General features: G+C 52.0%; 11 protein-coding genes across 11 annotated transcripts; 2 read left to right on the top strand and 9 right to left on the bottom strand.

Moving 5' to 3' along the window:
• Positions 1-171: 171 nt before the first annotated feature.
• On the bottom strand, positions 172-1,763 carry UHO2_06833 (uncharacterized protein; the record flags this gene model as incomplete). The annotated part of the gene is made up of 3 exons (XM_041557871.1): positions 172-252; positions 354-1,525; positions 1,610-1,763. 3 exons carry the CDS (start codon positions 1,761-1,763, stop codon positions 172-174), a joined length of 1,407 nt encoding a protein of 468 aa, XP_041413805.1.
• An 841-nt stretch (positions 1,764-2,604) lies between these two features.
• UHO2_06832 (uncharacterized protein) lies at positions 2,605-4,659 on the bottom strand (the record flags this gene model as incomplete). Its single annotated transcript, XM_041557870.1, has 3 exons — positions 2,605-2,821; positions 2,909-3,020; positions 3,138-4,659. The coding sequence occupies 3 exons, from the start codon at positions 4,657-4,659 to the stop codon at positions 2,605-2,607; spliced, it is 1,851 nt and encodes a 616-aa protein (XP_041413804.1).
• A 1,032-nt stretch (positions 4,660-5,691) lies between these two features.
• On the bottom strand, positions 5,692-7,206 carry UHO2_06831 (uncharacterized protein; the record flags this gene model as incomplete). Its single annotated transcript, XM_041557869.1, has 1 exon — positions 5,692-7,206. One exon carries the CDS (start codon positions 7,204-7,206, stop codon positions 5,692-5,694), a length of 1,515 nt encoding a protein of 504 aa, XP_041413803.1.
• A 428-nt stretch (positions 7,207-7,634) lies between these two features.
• UHO2_06830 (uncharacterized protein) lies at positions 7,635-8,098 on the top strand (the record flags this gene model as incomplete). Its single annotated transcript, XM_041557868.1, has 2 exons — positions 7,635-7,683; positions 7,776-8,098. The coding sequence occupies 2 exons, from the start codon at positions 7,635-7,637 to the stop codon at positions 8,096-8,098; spliced, it is 372 nt and encodes a 123-aa protein (XP_041413802.1).
• Positions 8,099-8,307: 209 nt separating this feature from the next.
• On the bottom strand, positions 8,308-9,786 carry UHO2_06829 (uncharacterized protein; the record flags this gene model as incomplete). The annotated part of the gene is made up of 1 exon (XM_041557867.1): positions 8,308-9,786. The coding sequence occupies one exon, from the start codon at positions 9,784-9,786 to the stop codon at positions 8,308-8,310; it is 1,479 nt and encodes a 492-aa protein (XP_041413801.1).
• Positions 9,787-10,952: 1,166 nt separating this feature from the next.
• UHO2_06828 (uncharacterized protein) lies at positions 10,953-12,998 on the bottom strand (the record flags this gene model as incomplete). The annotated part of the gene is made up of 1 exon (XM_041557866.1): positions 10,953-12,998. The coding sequence occupies one exon, from the start codon at positions 12,996-12,998 to the stop codon at positions 10,953-10,955; it is 2,046 nt and encodes a 681-aa protein (XP_041413800.1).
• A 212-nt stretch (positions 12,999-13,210) lies between these two features.
• On the bottom strand, positions 13,211-13,633 carry UHO2_06827 (uncharacterized protein; the record flags this gene model as incomplete). The annotated part of the gene is made up of 2 exons (XM_041557865.1): positions 13,211-13,328; positions 13,428-13,633. The coding sequence occupies 2 exons, from the start codon at positions 13,631-13,633 to the stop codon at positions 13,211-13,213; spliced, it is 324 nt and encodes a 107-aa protein (XP_041413799.1).
• A 409-nt stretch (positions 13,634-14,042) lies between these two features.
• UHO2_06826 (uncharacterized protein) lies at positions 14,043-15,710 on the top strand (the record flags this gene model as incomplete). The annotated part of the gene is made up of 1 exon (XM_041557864.1): positions 14,043-15,710. One exon carries the CDS (start codon positions 14,043-14,045, stop codon positions 15,708-15,710), a length of 1,668 nt encoding a protein of 555 aa, XP_041413798.1.
• A 138-nt stretch (positions 15,711-15,848) lies between these two features.
• Positions 15,849-16,403, bottom strand: UHO2_06825 (uncharacterized protein; the record flags this gene model as incomplete). Its single annotated transcript, XM_041557863.1, has 1 exon — positions 15,849-16,403. The coding sequence occupies one exon, from the start codon at positions 16,401-16,403 to the stop codon at positions 15,849-15,851; it is 555 nt and encodes a 184-aa protein (XP_041413797.1).
• An 879-nt stretch (positions 16,404-17,282) lies between these two features.
• Positions 17,283-17,741, bottom strand: UHO2_06824 (uncharacterized protein; the record flags this gene model as incomplete). Its single annotated transcript, XM_041557862.1, has 1 exon — positions 17,283-17,741. One exon carries the CDS (start codon positions 17,739-17,741, stop codon positions 17,283-17,285), a length of 459 nt encoding a protein of 152 aa, XP_041413796.1.
• A 387-nt stretch (positions 17,742-18,128) lies between these two features.
• Positions 18,129-18,362, bottom strand: UHO2_06823 (uncharacterized protein; the record flags this gene model as incomplete). Its single annotated transcript, XM_041557861.1, has 1 exon — positions 18,129-18,362. The coding sequence occupies one exon, from the start codon at positions 18,360-18,362 to the stop codon at positions 18,129-18,131; it is 234 nt and encodes a 77-aa protein (XP_041413795.1).
• Positions 18,363-18,408: the final 46 nt, after the last annotated feature.

The raw sequence follows: 18,408 nt of genomic DNA, 5'->3' as shown, positions 1-18,408 counted from the left end.
CTTATTTTGGTGGAGCATCCTGCGGCGCGGTCCGAGTGTGCGCGCATAGAAGCGACTCCGACTTCGGTAGCAACACAAAGCATGAGAAGGAAGCAAGGATGGTGCGGGAGACGAGGAGGACCGTGCTGAGCGGAACGCAAAGCGTAAGGGGAGTGGCTGTGGGAATAGCGCTTACTTTCCGAGAACACACTTGGAGTAGATGTCTGAAGGTACGCGGGAGTTGAAGTAGGTGATGACCTTGTCGATGGGGGTCTGTGGACGTCGAAAGTAGATACCGAAATGCGAACAAAGGGGTGAGTATGATGATTCCGCATTGCACTCAAGAGCATTCGCTGGAGGAAGAGCATCCTTACCCAGGAGATCGTGCCCTGCTCATCAGCAATGTCCTTGACAACAGTCTGCATAGGCTTTCCGTCCTTGAGCAATCGGACGTAGTGCTCGTTCTTTTGCTTATAGACCTCAATCACGACCTCCGATCCCATCGCAGGCCACTTGAACTGACCGGCAAGACCCAAAGACTTGTACAGCCTAACCATGGTACCATCGTGACCGACGTAGTACTTCAGCTTGTACCTATCTTCTCCACCCTTGAACCTCTGCAGGTTGCTGCTCAACTCCTGCATAAAGACACCGAAGCCGTACTTAACGTAGTTGTCAGCTCCGGATCCTGAGTTCCAAATGTAGTCGTACTCCCAGTGACCCTCGTTGTAAGCCTGGTTGGCGAGATCCTGCGAGATGCTTGCACCCGAAGCAGGGTTCTTGGGCAATTCGTGACCGTGGCACTGGCGTGAGGCCATAGCATCAAAGTGGTGGTCGATCCAGCTGTTCCAGCCGCTCTGGCCAGCAGTGCCGACAACGGCGTTGAGCGAGTCGAAGAGGTCAGACTTGGAGTTGAGGTGGTCAGTCCAAGCGGGCAGAGACTGCTCTGCGTTACGGAAATCGTTTGCGTAATTGCAGCTGTAGTTGGGAACAATGTCGTCCATGTTGCCCGGCTGGCTATGGACAGGGAAGTTGCCTGGAACCTTCCATCCGTCCATACCGGCGATCAGGCCACCAGAAACCTGGTAGGTGCGATCACTGTTACTGGTCCTGAAGTAGACATCCTTCGTATTGATGCCATCGTGAAGGAGGGCGTTCTTACCCCAAGGACCGTAGACAGACCAGAAGTCACGACCATGCTGAATGCTGTCTCTGAGACCGTCAGCAGTGAGCATACCTTGATCGCAGGTACCGTTCCAGATCAAGCTGTTGAGAGGGTGCCATGATGGGTTCTCGATCTTGCGATAGATGCCGTGTCCTTGAAGGTTTACATCTTCCTTAGCACCGACACCGTACGAGATCTGCTGGTAGTTGGAGCAATCCCAGCCGGCGGGAGGGTTGAAGACGTTCTCCTTGGGATAAAGGTTGTCGGGTGTGCGCTTGTGGTGGCGCTGAACGACGTTGACAAAGACGAGCTTGGCGTCTTTCTTGGCTTGGGGAGGAAGCTCGTAATGCTTGGCGCTGACGTGAGGAGCATTGCAGTAATCTAGTATACCAGAGCCGGAGGGGCTTCAGAGCTTTGTCAGTGATTGAAAGGGCAGAAAAGCCGTTGAGTGAAGGAAATGCTTACTGTAGGTGTCCCAAGGAAGGCGAGCAGGGGTATTGCTCGAGGTGAAGACACCAGGGAAAGGTGTGACGGCGCTAGTGTTGCTCATCTTGACGGAGGTTTCGTTGAAGTAGAAGGCGCTGAAGAGTTGGTGGACGATGTTCGTTATCACCGACATCTTTGCACCACAACCATCTCGGTATATATCCTTCTTGAGCTGGCTCTAGCATGAGCATGCGGTGTCCACTGCACCTACAGTACCCGTGCAACTGTCGTACCTGCAGCATACAACGTTGAGTCCTGAGAAGAAGAGCACCACCAACGTGCTTGTCAAGAACAGCTCTCATGCAATGTTTGCAAAGGCTAAGCGATGTACTTTTCTCGCATTCTGCATAACTACGTCGAATCGTCTTTGGTCGGTGATGTCGATCCCGACGATCTCTCCCTGTCCGGCCCAAAGAAACAACGTTGCTTCCTTCTCCACCGGTCATCTCGGTACCTGCTCTGCGTCGTCGAGTTAAGTCCATGCAGGGTCTACGGGAAGAAATGACATCAGTAAGCTCAGGAAGAAAGGAGCACGGTATCAAACTGGGAAGTGCAGAGAGCTGCAATACTGAACGTGGACATGAAGCGGCGCAGAGTTGACCGGTCTCTGCGGCGAATCAAGAAGCGTTTCTCTGGATGCTCTATCAGAACGTGCGACCTCGCTAACACCAACACCGACCGGGCTTCTTCTACGCCGTCTTGTCCGAGACCGTAGGCTCATCTTCTCGACTCAGACCGCAGTTCACTCCTATTTCAGGGGAAGCTGCTGCATTAGATAGCATGAACGAAGGTCGGACCAATCTCGGCCCATCGGCAGGCTGGCTCCCGGTCTTTCACAATTGACCGGTTAACGAGGCGGATCATACTGTCACTGGCTTCAGAAAATCTTCATGAAAGAGATCACTGGTGGGAATAAGGGTATACAATGTGTCAAAAGAGATCAATGAGCCTGCATGATAGCAAGCAAATGTTGTTTATTTGGAAGAAGACGATGCCAGCTTCTGACCTGTCTTCGCCGAGGAGTGGGATGCAGGAACGGCGTCATAGTGGTCGTCGTCAAACTCTTCGTCGGTGAGCTGTTCCTGAATGTCAATGCCTGCATGTTTGCCGCTGAATCCGCGACGCTTTGCGAAATGCCAGCCATCTGAGTAGGGTGGCACTCGCATGGGAAGCAAGATCGTGTGCCAGCCGCTGTGGGTAGAGGAACAAAGAAGCGATGATCATAGTCAGTCTACCAGCAGGTATGAGGACTCTAGAGAGCTCTGTCTGGCAACTTACTAAGGTGATCCAGGCCCAACATTGAAGAAGAGCTCGAGGTTTCGACGCCAACCAATGTCGTACACGTTGACGAACTCTTGACCACGCTTCTTGGCCAAGTCTCGATAGTGTGCTGTAAGAACGTGGTGTATGCAATGCAAAGGAGATCAATAGAAAGAGTAGTAAGTTAGCATCTACGCAGCGTTTGCAGCCTCGATTTGCATTTGCAAGGTAATTCGCTGTCACTTACCATGATCCTGCGACTCGACGCTAGTCTCGCCTCTACCAACCAGATTCACCTGCCAGCCAGCCATCACGAACAGCGCCAATCCCATCACCAGCGCCAGAATGAACAGCAGCATCACCAGCACTCTCGGCGTGTACAGATACGGCCAGTCGGCACTCCAGCTCAACGACCTCCTCATGACTCCGAAACCCGAGTAGACTACGATCCCGCATCCAAAACTCAACCATGACATGAAGAGCACAAAGTACCGCTCGTTGCCCAACCCAACGCACTGATTAAGCCAAGGGCAATGATGGTCGAACTTGAGCGTGCACGTTTTGCAAACCCTGCAGTGGTGAGCACGCTCGGGTTTCGGAGGAGCGACGAGTTTCTCTGCCGCACTTTCGCCAAGCCATGCTCGTACTTCTGCTTCTCCTTCATCGATGTCCTCGGAGGAGAGCTTGGAGCTGAAAGTTTGCGAAGGCGCGTTCTTGCGGATCTGTTTCTCGATCTTGCGGAGCTCAGGTGGCAGCACGGAAAGAGCTTTGGAGAGTGGGATGGTGGGACACTTGCGACACATACCAGCAAGAGGGAAGAGATCTTGGTCGTCTTCATCGATCTCGCTCTCGCCCGTGTACAAGTCTTCTTCTTCTGCTGCTGCCGCGGTGACATTGGCAGCGCGGACACTGTCGTGACTTGGGCGTGGGCGTGGTGGGAAGAGAGGGTTGCTGGACGGTTCCAATTCGAAAGACATAGGCGAAGCAAGGACAGGATTGAGATCGTGAACGGAGAGTGGGAGGTCGCTCTTGGGTATCATTCGTGGTGTGCCACGTTCGCTGCTGGACGAAGATTGATGAGATTGTGCGAGCGAGGCATTGACTGTAGGAGGCATGCGATCCGATGACGATCTTGACGGTGTCACTGATGCTGATTTTGCTCTGTTGCTATCTAGCCCATCCAACGCCTTGTTCAATTTCTTGAGATCTGCTACCGAAGATACTCGAACCGGAGCTGCAGCCTCAGGCGGTTCGTGTGTCATCACATGGCCTTTGGCACTGTGGAGATCATGCACTTTCGGGCCCGACGCTTTTGCCGCTCTTGTTCGGTACCGCGCCCACCAGATGTTGCTTCCTGGCCCAGTTCTTCTTTCAGGCACTGCATCGCCGAGACCCTCGCAGACTGAACCTGGTGGGACGGTACATGCCAAATAGTAGTGCCATCCTATGCTGTAAACGGTGAAGAGACACAGTATCAACCAGAAAAAGAAGCGTAGTGTCGCGATGGAATCCTTTGTTAACGAATCAAAGAGTGTTGGGATGAGACCAAGTGCGATGTGTGCCGGAGAGTAGGTGTGGAAGAGGTTGGCGAGCTCGGTGGGTATAGGTGCGATCTCGAGGAACATGGAGCTGAAGAAGGTCCATACTCCACCGACTACTAGGGTAATGCAGATCGCAATGAACACGGGACCTGCAGAGCCTGTGAGCCAGTCAGCAGCACGCTCGACCCTACGAAAGGAAGAGTGAACAACCTTGGCGATTGCCCGCATGGTGAGGAGAGCAATTGTGACGTACGGTCCAGACCGAAAGGAAGGCTGGGGTCTGGATGAGAGAACAAGGGTGATGATTAATGTAGCAACAAGTTGAGTCGAGCAGCCGAGCCGAGTATCGAGAATAAAGTAGCCTTTGTGGTACAAAGGAAACGGTTCTGGTTTCGCGTGCCAAAGTTCAAGACTGAAGGCCGACGCTCTTTATAGGGCAGCTGTTGATCGACTTTGACCAAGTTGAAAGGCGTGCGCTTGCTGCGAAGTTCGTGTGGGGCTGAAATATTATGCGCAACAATGGGGAGAGCAACAATCACGGAGGTGGGCTGAAGAGCTGGAGCGGAGTCGGGGTGGGGCTACAATGTGGGACGAAGCGTTGGTATGGCGTGTTGGGTGGGGCTACAACGAAGCGTTGGTATGGCGTGTTGGGTGGGTATCAATCGAGACAGAACGTGACAGGAAACGCCGAGATGAGATGCTGTGTGGAGCCTGAGAACAGGATAGGGAGGGACAAGGGATGATGGAGGAAGCTTGAAGCGTTGCGATTGGTGTATCGCTTGGAATGCTGAGTGTGTCTTGTCAGGCCACCGATTCGTTCCTTATTTCCGTGTTCCGTGTTCCGTGTTCCGTGTTCCGTGTTCCGCTTTCTTTTACTCTAGTGTTGTTACTCTAGTGTTGCTAACTGTTTCTGCGATGTTGAGGAAAGCTGAGATCTTATCCGTCCCGTGAGAGCGTTGCTGACAGCTGACAGGGTCTGGGTAAATCTTGCTGTAACCTATGGCATTGCACAGTTGGCTTGGGATAGAATTGCTTCAGCCTGAAGAGCAGATTCGCATTCTGTGCGGGGTGCTTGCCTCGCCGGTCGATTGAGCAGTGCAATTGCAAGCCGCATTCGTGTAGGTGGTTGGGCCTTTCGTCGAACAGATCCTTGCGTCCGAGAACTCAGCAGCACGCAGTGAGTCGCCACCCCTGCTCACCAGGCGGACGAATTCACTGTCATCATCAAGATGGGGATAACACGTGCATTGTCGTGTAAGACTACTTGACAGCTGGTGTAGCCTGCAAAGTAAGCTCTTTGCCCGCAAAGGTCCAGCTTCGTTTTGGGATCGTCTTTGTCCCGCTCGCCACCGCCTTTGCCTTTCCACCGCCCGCAGCAGCTGTCGCACGCAACCCATCATCAGCATCGTTCCTAACCAGTTCCGATCCATCCAACCCGACAAAGGGATCTTGCTCGACCTCTTCCACCACCTTCCCTTTCTCCGCATCTGCCTTTGCTACTTCCGTCGCTTTTGGCCTTGTGATCTTGGTATGCTGTTTCAGCTTGTGCGTCTTCATATCCAGACTCAGCACTTTTGCTGTTCTCTGTGCGCCAGCTGCAATAGCTCTTGCCTTTTGTAGCGCACCGTGTTTGCCCATTACCGGTCCTGTGTGTCCATACGCCGTTGTCGTAGCTGTGGAAATGGAACCGGGTTGAGCACCAAGTTGAGGGAACAGTGCAGCTTCTTCTTCCCGAGCACTGCGGGCGGTGGATTTGTTGAGTTTCTTCTGTTCTCGTTGAAGTTGGATCTGAAGAAGTTGCTGTTCGTAGAGAATTTCTCGTTCGGCGGTGAGTTTGGCGACTAGATCGGATCGTGCTGCGGTCGAGAGGAGAGGTGAGGCGGAGCATGATGGACATGAGGAGAGGGGGGAGAGTGGGGATGGGTGGATGGCTGAACAGAGGATGAGTCCGCACGAGTAGCAGAGTGGGGCATAGGGTGCGAGGGGATGACGACGGCCTTGGCAGAAGCACAGTCTGCGGTTGACTATGAATGAAGAGGTTGAGGATGAGGGGGGAAGGGGGGAAGTGAGTTCTTCGACGACGGCATCGATCGCGAGCATTTCGGCTGTTGGTGGCGGCGATGGTTTGGATAGAGAGATGGATGAAGAGGGCTCGTCGATGTTTGCCGAATATGATGCTTCGGCGGGATGAGAGTCGATTAACGGTGCGGCCTCTGGCTGAGGACTCTCGCGAGGTCCTGTCGACGGCTCTGCCTTTGCTCGGCCATGTTTGCCCTTCTTGCCCTTCGTACCAGCAAAAAAGTCTTGGTCATCCTGCTTTTTCCTATACACAGTACCCATGCCTCCGAAGGCCTCTTGCAGCTTTGCCATCTGATCTTGTTGGTCAAGGCCAGGATGTTCGAATTTCCTCGGTGCGAGTGTCTGTCCGATCGCAGCTCGCTCTGCTAGTGTCTTCTTTGCGCGCTTTCTTTGCGCGCTACTATGATTGTTCCCACTTCCACTCGGGTTCGCAGACATAGGCGCGGATGACAGAGTCGGTGTTGTTGAGCCTGATGCATGTCCCGCCTGCTGAGGAAATCTCGACCGTGTAAAGTCGCGAAGGAATGACTTTGCGAGCGCCGTGTCTGTTCCAACAAGGTCTTGCAAATGCGTGCGAAGCAAAGTCTCATCGTCGAATGAGTCGAGAAAGGGCAGGATTTGAGTCTTGACTGTCTCCTTGTCGAGACCGAGCAGTGAGACGAGCTGGTCGATCCATATTGATGAGCCTTTCGCCATCGTGATCTTCGTTCAGAGGGTTGCGTAGTGTGGTGGTTAGAACGGTAAAGGGTAGCCAAGAAAGCTGAGTTCTGGTGTCTGTGCGAAAGTGTTGGTGTGTGGAGGTGAAATCTTCTAAACACCGGATCGGGCCGCTAATTCTTAAGGGTGAGTTAAGGGATCGGGCCGTCAATTCTTAAGGGTGAGTTAAGGGATCGGGCCGTCAATTCTTAAGGGTGAGTTAAGGGATCGGGCCGTCAATTCTTAAGGGTGAGTTGAGGGATCGGGTAAGTTGAGGGATCGGGTGAGTTGAGGGATCGGATGAGTTAAGGGATCGGGTGATTTTGTGGAGTAAAAGGTGGGATTTCAACGTTCTTCTTGATGCTTACCTCTCCGGCACTTCTTCTTTGCTTCTCCACCTCATTCACACCTTGTATACACAGAGCAAGATGGAATCGTCAATAGATCAAGTAGCTGCCAAATGCGGTAAGCAGCTGGGTAAGTGACGCTTCTTGACCCTTTCCCTCGGCTCTATTGCCCATCTCAAGCTAAACCTAACCCCCCTCTCTTTGCGCTTTGTACGGCCACAGACACATTCCAGCGTTGCATCCTAGCCAATCAAGAAAACCCAGGAGCTTGCGAGCCTTACAAAACCGAACTCTCACGTTGCGCCGCGGCTGCAGTGCCGCTGCTGAAGGAGGTTAAGAATCGATGCGTAACTCAAGTGGTCGCTTACGATAAGTGTCTGGAGCAGTTTACAAACAAAGGAGATGCAGAGTTGGAGAAGAACTGCACACCCAGGTTGCGAGATCTCTGGTTCTGTACCGAGAAAGTAAAGGGCGAGGTGGAGGGAAAGGATAATGCCGAGGTACAGAGGAGCAAGCAGGTCGGTAAGGAGGCACTGACCAAGTAAGTAAACATAGATGCAATAGAAGACACTGAAACATGTAAAAAGATATGATAGTTGGGTATTGCGTGGGGTATGGACTGCTGTGTTACAAGAACTAGGTCTTGAAAAGGAGATGAGAAGGGAAAGGTGGGCGGTGGAGATATTGTTCGTAGAGATGCTATATTGCTCGTTACTTTCTTGTGATCATGTAGTTATGGGTGAGGAGAGATGAACTAGGCGGCGATGGCGGGTGCAGCGACGGCGCCAGTTGCCTGTCCGACAGAGGCGGGCAAGCTGCCTGCTTCAGCACTAGTACCGCCTTCAGCAGCAATGGTTGTGGCAGTAGGCTGATGCTTAGGAGCAGCGGACAACCTCGTCAACTTTGTCCAGACGCCGGTGTTTTTCTCTGTCACCGGCTGCTGCGGCTGGTCGGTGCTCTGGCGAGGCTTACTGCCGAACCTGTACCTCTTTGCCAACGAGATAGGTCTGCTGCTCTTCTCTCGGCTGTCATGCGCCTCTTGGGCAGGTGCAGCAGGGTCGACCACATCAGCGCTCTGCTCCCATCCTCCTTCCTTCTCTTCATCCACGACCTGCTCAGCGGAATCCGTGCCGACCTCCTTGGCTCCAAACCAACGCGACTTGTCCGCCTCCACCACGGTCACAGTCAAGACGGCAGTCAAGCCATCTACAGCTATATCATGATTGACGCCTTGCATACCTTGGGGCATCAAGCCAGCGACAAACTCCACCTTGGTGCTGTACTTTGTCAACATGAAACTGGTCATTCCATCCTTGTTCTTTCCCAAGGCCATCTGCACTAGCTGGTTACGACCGATATTGTAACCGTTGGGGATGATCATATGATTCTTACTTGCATCCTCCTCTCTGCTTGTGGCCAAGAACCAGGCTTGTGAACCCTGCTGTTGCCAAGCTCTAATATGGTTTCCACCGACCAAGGACTCGATACAGGTACCAAAAACGTGATCGAAAGGGGTATAGACCTGGCTATAGATGAATTCTTGATCTCTCCACCCCCTCGGATCAATAAAAGCCTTTTGGTAACCTCCAGCGTGAATAGCGAGACATTCTCGATCAAAGTCGAGCGCTCGACAGTAGGACTGGAAACCTTTACGAGTGAGGATTGAGGGGGAGGAGTGGGAGGAGATGATGATGTTGAGCGGTTCATGCATTCCATTGCCAACGAGATCGAATGACGTTCCGCCGTAAATGCGGGGATCGGTGAAGCCGTACTGATTGACACCCTCGACGTCGTTTGATGCGTGATCGGGAAGTGGGAAGAGAGGGATGGAAGTTAGAATGCCGTAGGTGACCTCCTCTACCTCTGCGAGGAGGGCAGGATCGGAGACCGAGGTTACAGGGACGACGTAGGGTCGAGCTGAAGCGCGGAGGGCTGTGTTTGGGTCATCTTTGAGAGAAGCGTCGTTGGGGTCTTCCAAGCCGAGAGTTCGACCCTCGTTGTCGACTTGCACTGAGGGGAGGTCGAGGGCGGGTTGGAGCTGGAAGGCGAGGAGTGCAGCACCTTGTTTGCGAGAGAGAGTACTGGCGACGTGGGCATCGACCTCAGCTCCAGTGGGGCCGGAAGTGGTGCCCTGAGCTTCCCTTTGTGCTGCTACGCGGGCTTTGTGGTCTGAGATGTACTTGGAGACCACCGAAGTGAGCGGAGCAAAGGGAGACTTGATAGAGATCGGCATCTTTGCTTCTCTTTGCTAGTATGCTGAGTGGGACTGAAGAAGTTGATGCTTTGTGAGGAGGAGGATGACGAGGAGGAGGATGACGAGGAGGGTAGGAAAGAGGACCAGTATATGTACTGCACCGATGCTCGTCTTTGCAACTAGTGCAAGCGAAGGTGAGCTAGTATGCTATCCACATCAGAGACAAGCCTCAGACTAAGCGCTTAGCAGGCACTACACAACCCTCGCGCCAATGCTGCTTGACAAGCTTGCAACGGGCACAACAAAGAGTTACACTGCAACTCGAAGCTAACCTTTTCGGGGCCCCTAAACATAATCCCCCTTGTTGGCTTCTCGGCTTCGTCAAGAAAGGTTTGTGTCCCTCCCACTCCGGCAAATGGCCAGGAGATCAAAGCTTGCCCTTGACCAAGGCAAGTCGAATGCTGAGCATCATCCAAAGGCGGTCGGCTTGCCAGAGCCAAGACTTGAGCCTCAAGGATTGGCCACTGCAAGGCAAGCAAAGCCGAAGAACAACTTGACTTTCTTCTTTGACAGCTCTCAACCCACCAACCTCAGCCAACACTGTCAAATTTAATTCGATTTAATTCGATTTAATTCGATTTAATTGGATTTATTTTGCGGGTTAGGCCGTGTTACGTTGTTAGGTGCGCAAGCTGTATGCGCGGTGTAATGGTGTAACTAGATGGATTGCAGCAAGGAGGAGATCTAGATGGATTGCAGCAGGGAGGAGAACTAGATGGAAGCCAGTTGAAGTACTTGCTTCCGTACAAGCAGATCAACGATTTGCAAGAGAGTATCCAACTTTCCTGTGCGACGTCTATTCGCGCGAGAGGATATCGATCGAGCATTCTCGTGCGGCTAGTATTCGCACGAGAGAGTTACCGTGGCCGTTGACAGGCCGCTAAAAGGAAAGAAAAAGAAAAAAAAAAAAAAAAAAAGAAAAAAAAAAAAGAAAAAAAACGTTTTCAGGGGAAGTTGGCATTTGCGTCTGCATTGCATCTCGCTTAACCGCCGATCGGAACGAGTTTCTACAATATATATTGAGAAAAGTCTCATTTTAACCTCAAACCCCTTTGTTCTTGGTTTAGCTTGAGCTTCTCACCATCCGCACCAACCAGGCCTCAGACTCGCAATGCTTTGGTATTGCAAGCTAAACTGTATTGCACTTACTCGAATCCTGTTGGGAAATGAGGCTTGAAAACAGGCAGAGGATGTGCCTCAGTATTCAGCACCCACTTGTTCAATGGCAGAGCATCGCGATCGGAAAACAGCAGATAGAGATACTTAAGCGTTTCGCTGAGCCAAAACGTTTCCATCTTGTCCATCTTTTGCGGATGTTTTGCATCGACGTCGTCGATACTTGAGTATCCTCCGCTCTCGACCTTGCAATGCTTTTCGAAGGCTTGAAAGATCTGCCATCCCCACTCCCGATAGATCTCATCGCCGGTGAGCGAGAATGCGATGAAGAGCGATTCCACCGTCTCGGGTCGCAGAATGTTTCGTGCATCGATGAGCGGGTTTGGCCTTCCCGAGTAGGAAGCAGGTGGCTTTTTGATGTACCAATCCACATTGCGCCGCAGAGGTGCACGGTTCGCAGCGATCCTCTGCGCCTCCGTGGCGTTGACCTCGGATCGAGTCTTGAAGAATGCAATCTCGGGAGAGAGTCCAGTCTTGGTTTTGCTGTAGGTGTCCATGCATGTTCGCACCAGTTCGTGCCCGAGTCTCCAGTCTTCTTTATCCGTCTCGTCGCCTCTGCTAACATCTGAGATCGGTGGGAGAGGCCGTTTGGTAGTCTCGCCAAAGATGTCCTTTGTGCAAGTTGAGCCTAGCATCATGGCTCCACCCAGGAAGCACACAAGGTGGTCCTGCTTAGGTACGAGTTGCATGTACGGTCGTCCGTCCGTAGCTCGCATCCTCGGTGCAAGCTCGACAGTAAACATAAGCGGAGGTTTGGAATGCACCGACGGCTTAGTAAGAAGCCGCTTTATACCGCGCAGTGCGTTATCGTACATGTCCCTATACACCTTCTCGGAACGTCCTGTCTGCAACCACTGCTTGATCAAGTACTCGTAGTACGAGTCTCCACGAGAACCAAGTCGAATCTCTCCGTTGTAAAAATGCCCGTTGATCGGGTTCAAAAAGATAGGCAGCAATCCTTGGAGGTGTTGCAGTCTAGCACTGGCTTCCCGTACGACTTGCATCGGTCGTTCAGCGATTCGCCAGTACTCGGGATTGCGCGTGAGATGTGCAAGATACTTGAACTCGAGTTGGATTGTCGTTGCTTCTGCTAGACTGGACGAGTTGTTGTTGTTCAGATCCGCAAAGGCTTGGCCTGTCTCTAGGTCCACTTCACGCAGCGGAACACCGGAGGGTGTATCGAAAGCTGGCTTCAGACGCTCAGCAAGCTCGACTGCACGAGCGATGAACATCTCCGCATCTTGTTCGTTGGCCTCAAATGCGGCATGAGGAGGATCGCGGATCAGTGCGGCAGCTGAGAGCAAACCGCCGAGCGTTCTGATGGTGGTCTCAAACACGTTCATTCGTCCGGGAACATGCCAGTCGAGCACCTCTCTGACCCAGTCTCTGGCCTGCTCGTAGTCTTGCTTCAGGCCGAAAAGGATGAGTGTATCGAGCGCGTCGACGATAGTGTAGCCGATACCTTGGCCATGCTTGCCATTGAGATTAGAACCGTGTTGGCTGATGGGATGATACTCGTCGTAGCCCCATGCATCGCGCTTGTATGCTGACCAGGAATGGTTGAATGCCTCCAGAATGGCGGCTTGCCTCTTCAGGTCGGCTTTGTCAACTGGATGCTCGGGCAGCGCTCGTGTTGGTGGTAGTGCATAGGGAAGAGAAGGAGCTCGTTTGGTGCGAGGGAAGAGAGTCTCTGCTTGACTGCCCCGACTGTCTGTTGGAGCCTTTTCTTGATCTAAAGGATGCTGATGCTGATATCGAGACGATGATTGCGGTCGGATCGAGGTGCGCTCAAGCAGATATCTTGGCAATTCTCCGTTGTTCTGGTAGGTGAGGTAGGCCAGGAGGAAGAGAGCCGCCGAGCAGGTCCAGGAGAGCATTCGCCACGTCGACCTCTTGTTGGCTTGAGATGGTAGTTGCTTCCACTTTGCTGCCTTCTCCGCTGAGCCTTTTGTAGGTGTTGCTGTATCTTGCTTGTTGGATCGCTTTCGAAGACCAGCACTAGACGAGGCGGGCATGTTGGTAGAGAGCGCCTGCAAGGGCGGAGCAGGGTGATGGTAATCAGAAGGACAGAGAGCAATAAAGCAAGAATGCCGACAACCAAGATCGCGTCGTGCCAAAGGAAACAGAGAAGCAAAGATGCAGCGGAAACGGAATCGATCACTCATTGCACGGCAAATCGGTAAAATGCACATTCCTCCATCGTTCTAATTCAAGAAGCAATCGGCGTCTAGCCACCGTGCAAAGTGCTGATGAAGACGATCTCATCGCCATCTTGCAAGACGTAGTCGCCTTGGCCTTCAAGCTCCCAATCGCCGTTGTTGATGAGAACGAGGATACCCGCTCGACTGTGGCCCAAGAAAGAGAGTATGGGAGTGGTTGCTTGGTCAATGCGTCGATGCTCTTGTAAGTGTGCAAAACTTGTTCAGCTTACTGCGGGAACCTACACAGAGTCACGATCAACAAACAGCTCTTCTCGCTCAGTAATGAGCTTCTTGCGAATGTACTCGATCAGAGCAGTGACGTTGGTTGGATGGCCTGAAGCATTGTTGCGCGGCAAAGTGATCTTGTGCTTCTTCTCGTGCGGTGGTGCCAATAGCAGTTCCGTTCCTCCTCCAAATTCCACCTTGACGCTGACTGTTTCCCTCGACATCTTGCTATGAGTCGACAATCAAAGATTCCATGTGGTGTACACAAGAGTCAAGAGTCAAGAGTCAAACACTCCAAGCCAAGCTGCCCAGCAAACCAAATTCTCATCCTAAATTCGGAAGTCGGATAACCATCTCAAAGTCTAACATTCTGAATTAATTCTTGCACGTGACGAGGCGTGCCGCATCTCAGCACGACTAACACGCGTCGCGACCCAACTCAATTAGCCTTGTTTGCTCCTTTACTCCTTTACTCCTTCCCTCCTTCCCTCCTTCCCATCTTCCCTCCTTCCCATCTTCCCACCTTCTCATCTTCTCACCTTCATCTTCTTCTCTTCGGCAAGTGTCGCTTCAAGACCGACCTTTGTCAATCTTCATTTTCCCGCGCGATTCTCTCCCTTACGTTCCGCCTGTATGAGCCGCTCTTCAAACGAGCATGATCACAACGATGACCGCGACAAGGCAGCTGCCCTTTTAATCCAGCGCAACTACCGCGGCTATCGCACACGAAGGCAGCTCGATGGATGCAACATCTCTGCCGACACTCGATGGTCCGATGCTGTCCATCGCTTGCGACTAGAACAGGCCAACAAGTCCTCCAACAATGGCGAAAACGATGCTACGTCCAGATGGAAACGAGGTCAGCTACTAGCAGGCCAGATTGCTGGAGGCGAAAAGATGGACTCTTCACCAGCAAATCAAGGCGGCGACGGAGGCGCTGATGCTCCTGTGGAAGGCGGACCTTCGCTCGAGACTGCTCATCGAACTGATGGCGAACAGAAGCTCGCACAAGGTGATACCAAAGTTGGCCATGTTCCTGGCGCCCAAGAGAACGGCAAAGTCGACAACATTCGCAGCATCGCAGATCCTCACCAAAAGGCTCTCAAGCTGATCGAGTGGTGGACTCGCGCAGGCAAGGCGCAGGAGCTGAGCAAGATGATGGAAGAGCAATACTGGCTCGAGATGGTCGATCGCAAGCACCGCTACGGTTCCAATCTCAAATACTACCACAAAGCTTGGCAGGAGGCAGATACCCGCGACAATTTTTTCAAGTGGCTCGACCAAGGAGATGGTAAAAAGGTCAGTCTGGATGACTGTCCAAGAGAGAGGCTCGACTCGGAATGCGTCATCTATCTCAGCTCAGAGCAGAGGCGAAACTACATTGTCGACATTGAGAATGGTAAGCTTGTTTGGCGCAGGAATCGTAAACCCGTTGACACAAAGCGCAACAAGCACAAGGATCTGGGCAAGGGTAGAGGCATTGTTGACATCGATGAAGAGGAGCAGCACGAGTTGCGGAAGGATAGGGAGCGACGAGCCTTGCAGCGTGGTGTATCCGAAAGCTCGCTTGATTCCTACCTCGACGGTAGCTCCTCCTCCTCCTCTTCCTCCTCTTCCTCATCGTCCAACGATGGCGAACAGATGTCAAAAGAGGAAAAGGACAAAGCCGCAAAGCACTATCAATCCAAGGGGCACGGTAAATCGCGCAAGCTCGACGTGCTCCACTCATCAAACTGGTCGGACATGCTCCTGCGCAAAACCATCGGCAACAATACTTGGATCTACGTCTTCAACTCTCGTCATGAGCTCTATGTCGGACTCAAGCTGACTGGATACTTTCAACACTCCTCGTTCCTCTATGGGGGCCGCGTGCTCTCAGCAGGATTGCTCAAAGTGAACAACGGTACACTGACCAGTCTGAGTCCTTTGTCAGGACACTATAGGGCAGGAACGGCACATTTCAGATACTTTGTCAAGAAGCTGCAAGATTCAGGTGTTGATTTGGACCGGGTGGCATTGTCAAAGAGTCTCTTGATGCTGGCTGGGATGGAAAAGTACGGTAAGGCAATGGGCAAGGTGAAAGGTGGGAAGAAAGAGGATAGGAAGAAGGAGAAGAATAGGACGCAGGCGAAAGGAGAAGACGAGGATGGGAAGGGGGAGAAGCAAAGTTTAGCTAGTAGACTCAAGCAGAAACTGCATTTGGGGTCGAGAAAGGAGGAGGCGGATGAGCGGGAAGAAGCGGATACGGAAGACGAGCCGGGTGGATTTGCGAGGTTGAAGGACAAGTTCAAGCCTTCTTGAGCGATTGCACTCGTGTGTGTAATGAATACCTTGTTCTCACACCTCCGAACTTTGCCAGCTGCGATCTGAAAAGGGATTTGCAAAGCGAAAGAGCGATAAAATACAGCGAATGGTAGTACAGTGAAAGAAGCAGAGCGATTAGAAGAAAGTATAGCTCCTCTCGCTAGAAGCAAAAGTCTGAATCGAACTTCGGTCCTCCTTGACTTTCTCCCCGCGGCAGTAGATGTCAAATTCGAATGCATCGCCAACTCGGTCCAACTCGTCGTCTGTCTCGTTCGCCCAAGTGTCGGTTGAGTAGACGCTGGCCATGCTTTGCTCTCCTTCGACTCGCTCTTGTCTCTCCTCCACCTCTTGCCTGCTTCTTGCATTTTGCGAGTATGTTTGGTAGATGCGTTCTTCTTGCGAGATAGGACGAGAGATTAAACGCTTCAACTCTTCCTTACGTTCTTCTTGTTTGCGGTGAGTGATTGCGCCGTAGTTGCGAACGATGTTCGTCGTGGCAGATGTGAGGATGAGTGGGATGAGACGAGATTTCTCGCTCTCGACCGACGAAGAGGTGCTTGCACTGGCAAGTGAAGGCTTGCCATGATGGCTGAGGATAGGGATGGAATGAATGATGCTTCGAGCAGCAGTCACCATCGAATCTTGGCTCTTGGTGTTGCGGGATTGAGTTGGGTAGTGTGCAGCAATCATCTTTCTCTATTCTTCCCGTTCGGAGGGAGTGTTCGATGTGTAGTCTGAGTGAGTGATGGGATGGATCAAAGATGAATCTCCTCTCCCAATTCCATCTGCTTATATCCCTTTCCAGAGGCTACATGATCGATCCCAACCTCGCTCGAACAAGGCAGATGGTGATGAGGAGAGTGACAGCTGATCGTGACGAGAGGAGTGATAGATGAGAGTTCTGACAGATGAGAGTTCTGACAGATGAGAGTTCTGACAGATTAGATTTAGTGACAGATGAGCAAATTGACATGTCCTGCACGCCGAAGATCGAAAGTCCTGCATGAATTATTGATGAGCAGCTTGACAGATCTGTCCCTTGGCTCATCGAGGATGAGATGAAAGGGAAGAATGAGGGATGGTGGTGGCGGTTCCCTTTGTTCGTCGCGACGCGTCGACTCTTTTTCCCTTTTCTTGAGTGTGTTAGAACAAGCAGCGTGCTCGCTTGTCGCTCGCGACACAGACTTGGATGGTCCCAGCTCCTCCTCCTTGGGCATCGGCATATCGACTATCGGATGCCCATCGCAATAATCTACCTGATGCGAGCCGATAGGCCGAATTGGCCTCCTACAAGATGTTGATGTTCAGCAGTCTCCGAGGCGATGCCGGATTAACTTTCTTGGCAATTTTGTGTCCATATTTTTGGTTTCAATTTATTCGATTTTTTTGGCAATAAAAACAAACAAACAAACATGGATTTCTTTTGCCCACTTCCCCTTGCCTCTCAACGCCGGCAACTTTGGTGATTCGCAGTGCCAGTCTGCTGCCCCAAAGAAAGTATGCTTGAGTATTGAAGGATAGGCGGATCGGGATCGGGATGGGGATCTTCTCGACAAAGCCAATCTAGTGTCAAGAAAGATGAAGCACCTCACGCAGAGGTTGCAAGGACCATTTTTGTTTGTCGATCTGTACTAAATGAGATTGGCTACCCTCTTTCTTCCAAAAGGCATAAGCGTCCATGTCTTGGTGCAGCGCCATCTGGTTGTGAAGTTGATGTCCTGGCTTGATGACGCTCGAGAAATAAGAAGACGGCAATCTTGCAGGCTCAGTCGCGGCCGCAGGAGCTAGTCCGTGCTTGGCAATCGGGATGACTCCAGTAGCCAAAGCATGTACCCAGGCGTGATGTTGCAGATTAGGGACGTCGGCAAAGCTGTACAGACTTGTTCGGTACGAAAGCAACTCGCCTTTCCTGTAGGCCTTCTTAGTCACATTCCAAGTTTGGCGGTCGGATGCCGACATTGCAGACGCAAAGCAGTGCATGGCAGCGACCACCAGTGCAAAAAAAGATATGGTCAGAGGAAATCTCATGGTGAGGGAAAGGACAATGGTGCTTGAGGTGGGGTGGCGTGTGTCGATCAGCACAGTCTTTATTTATACCTGCTTTGATCTCCAAGTGAGCCCCTGGGGTGGAAATTTGAGCAGAGTTGGGGGGATGTTGATCTCTCTCACGCAAATGTGCAAGTAGAGATCGAAGCAGAGAGCGCAAGCCGGCCAAATCGAGAAAAGTTGCCGTGATTGATGTGCGGATGTGGCACATCATCTCATCAGCTTCTCATCTTTCCGATGCGTGTGTCTGGTTTCATTGCCAGAGCTCCTGCAGCTGCTCCCACCTTGTTCGCACGAGGTCTTCCCATCGATAGCCCCGAGCGACCAGGCGGGGTAGAATGCCATGAAAGCTAAAGTTCAAACGGCGGCTTATGCCCAAAATACCTTCCGAGTCTTGCACATTAGCCGCTCCGCATCGATATCTACTCTCTTTTTCTCGCCCTGTCTAATCAGAGTTGAGTAATGAATCGCTTTTCCTCCAGATTTTGGCTGTGCAACTAGTTTACGGTCCTTGTAGGCGTTGAGATCAAGATCGTAGCGCATCTTGCGTCCGCCTGCACCTTTGATGTCTTGCTTGTAAATATCCAGGCCCTTTTTGCGCATCTCGGAGGTTGAAGAGGAAGAGCCAAAGGGAAAGACAGGGATGGCA

Source organism: Ustilago hordei (genome assembly GCF_900519145.1).
Source record: "Ustilago hordei strain Uho2 genome assembly, contig: UHO2_contig_21, whole genome shotgun sequence".
In the NCBI taxonomy this organism is placed as follows: Eukaryota; Fungi; Basidiomycota; class Ustilaginomycetes; order Ustilaginales; family Ustilaginaceae; genus Ustilago; species Ustilago hordei.
This window is presented reverse-complemented; position numbering and strand designations above follow the sequence as displayed.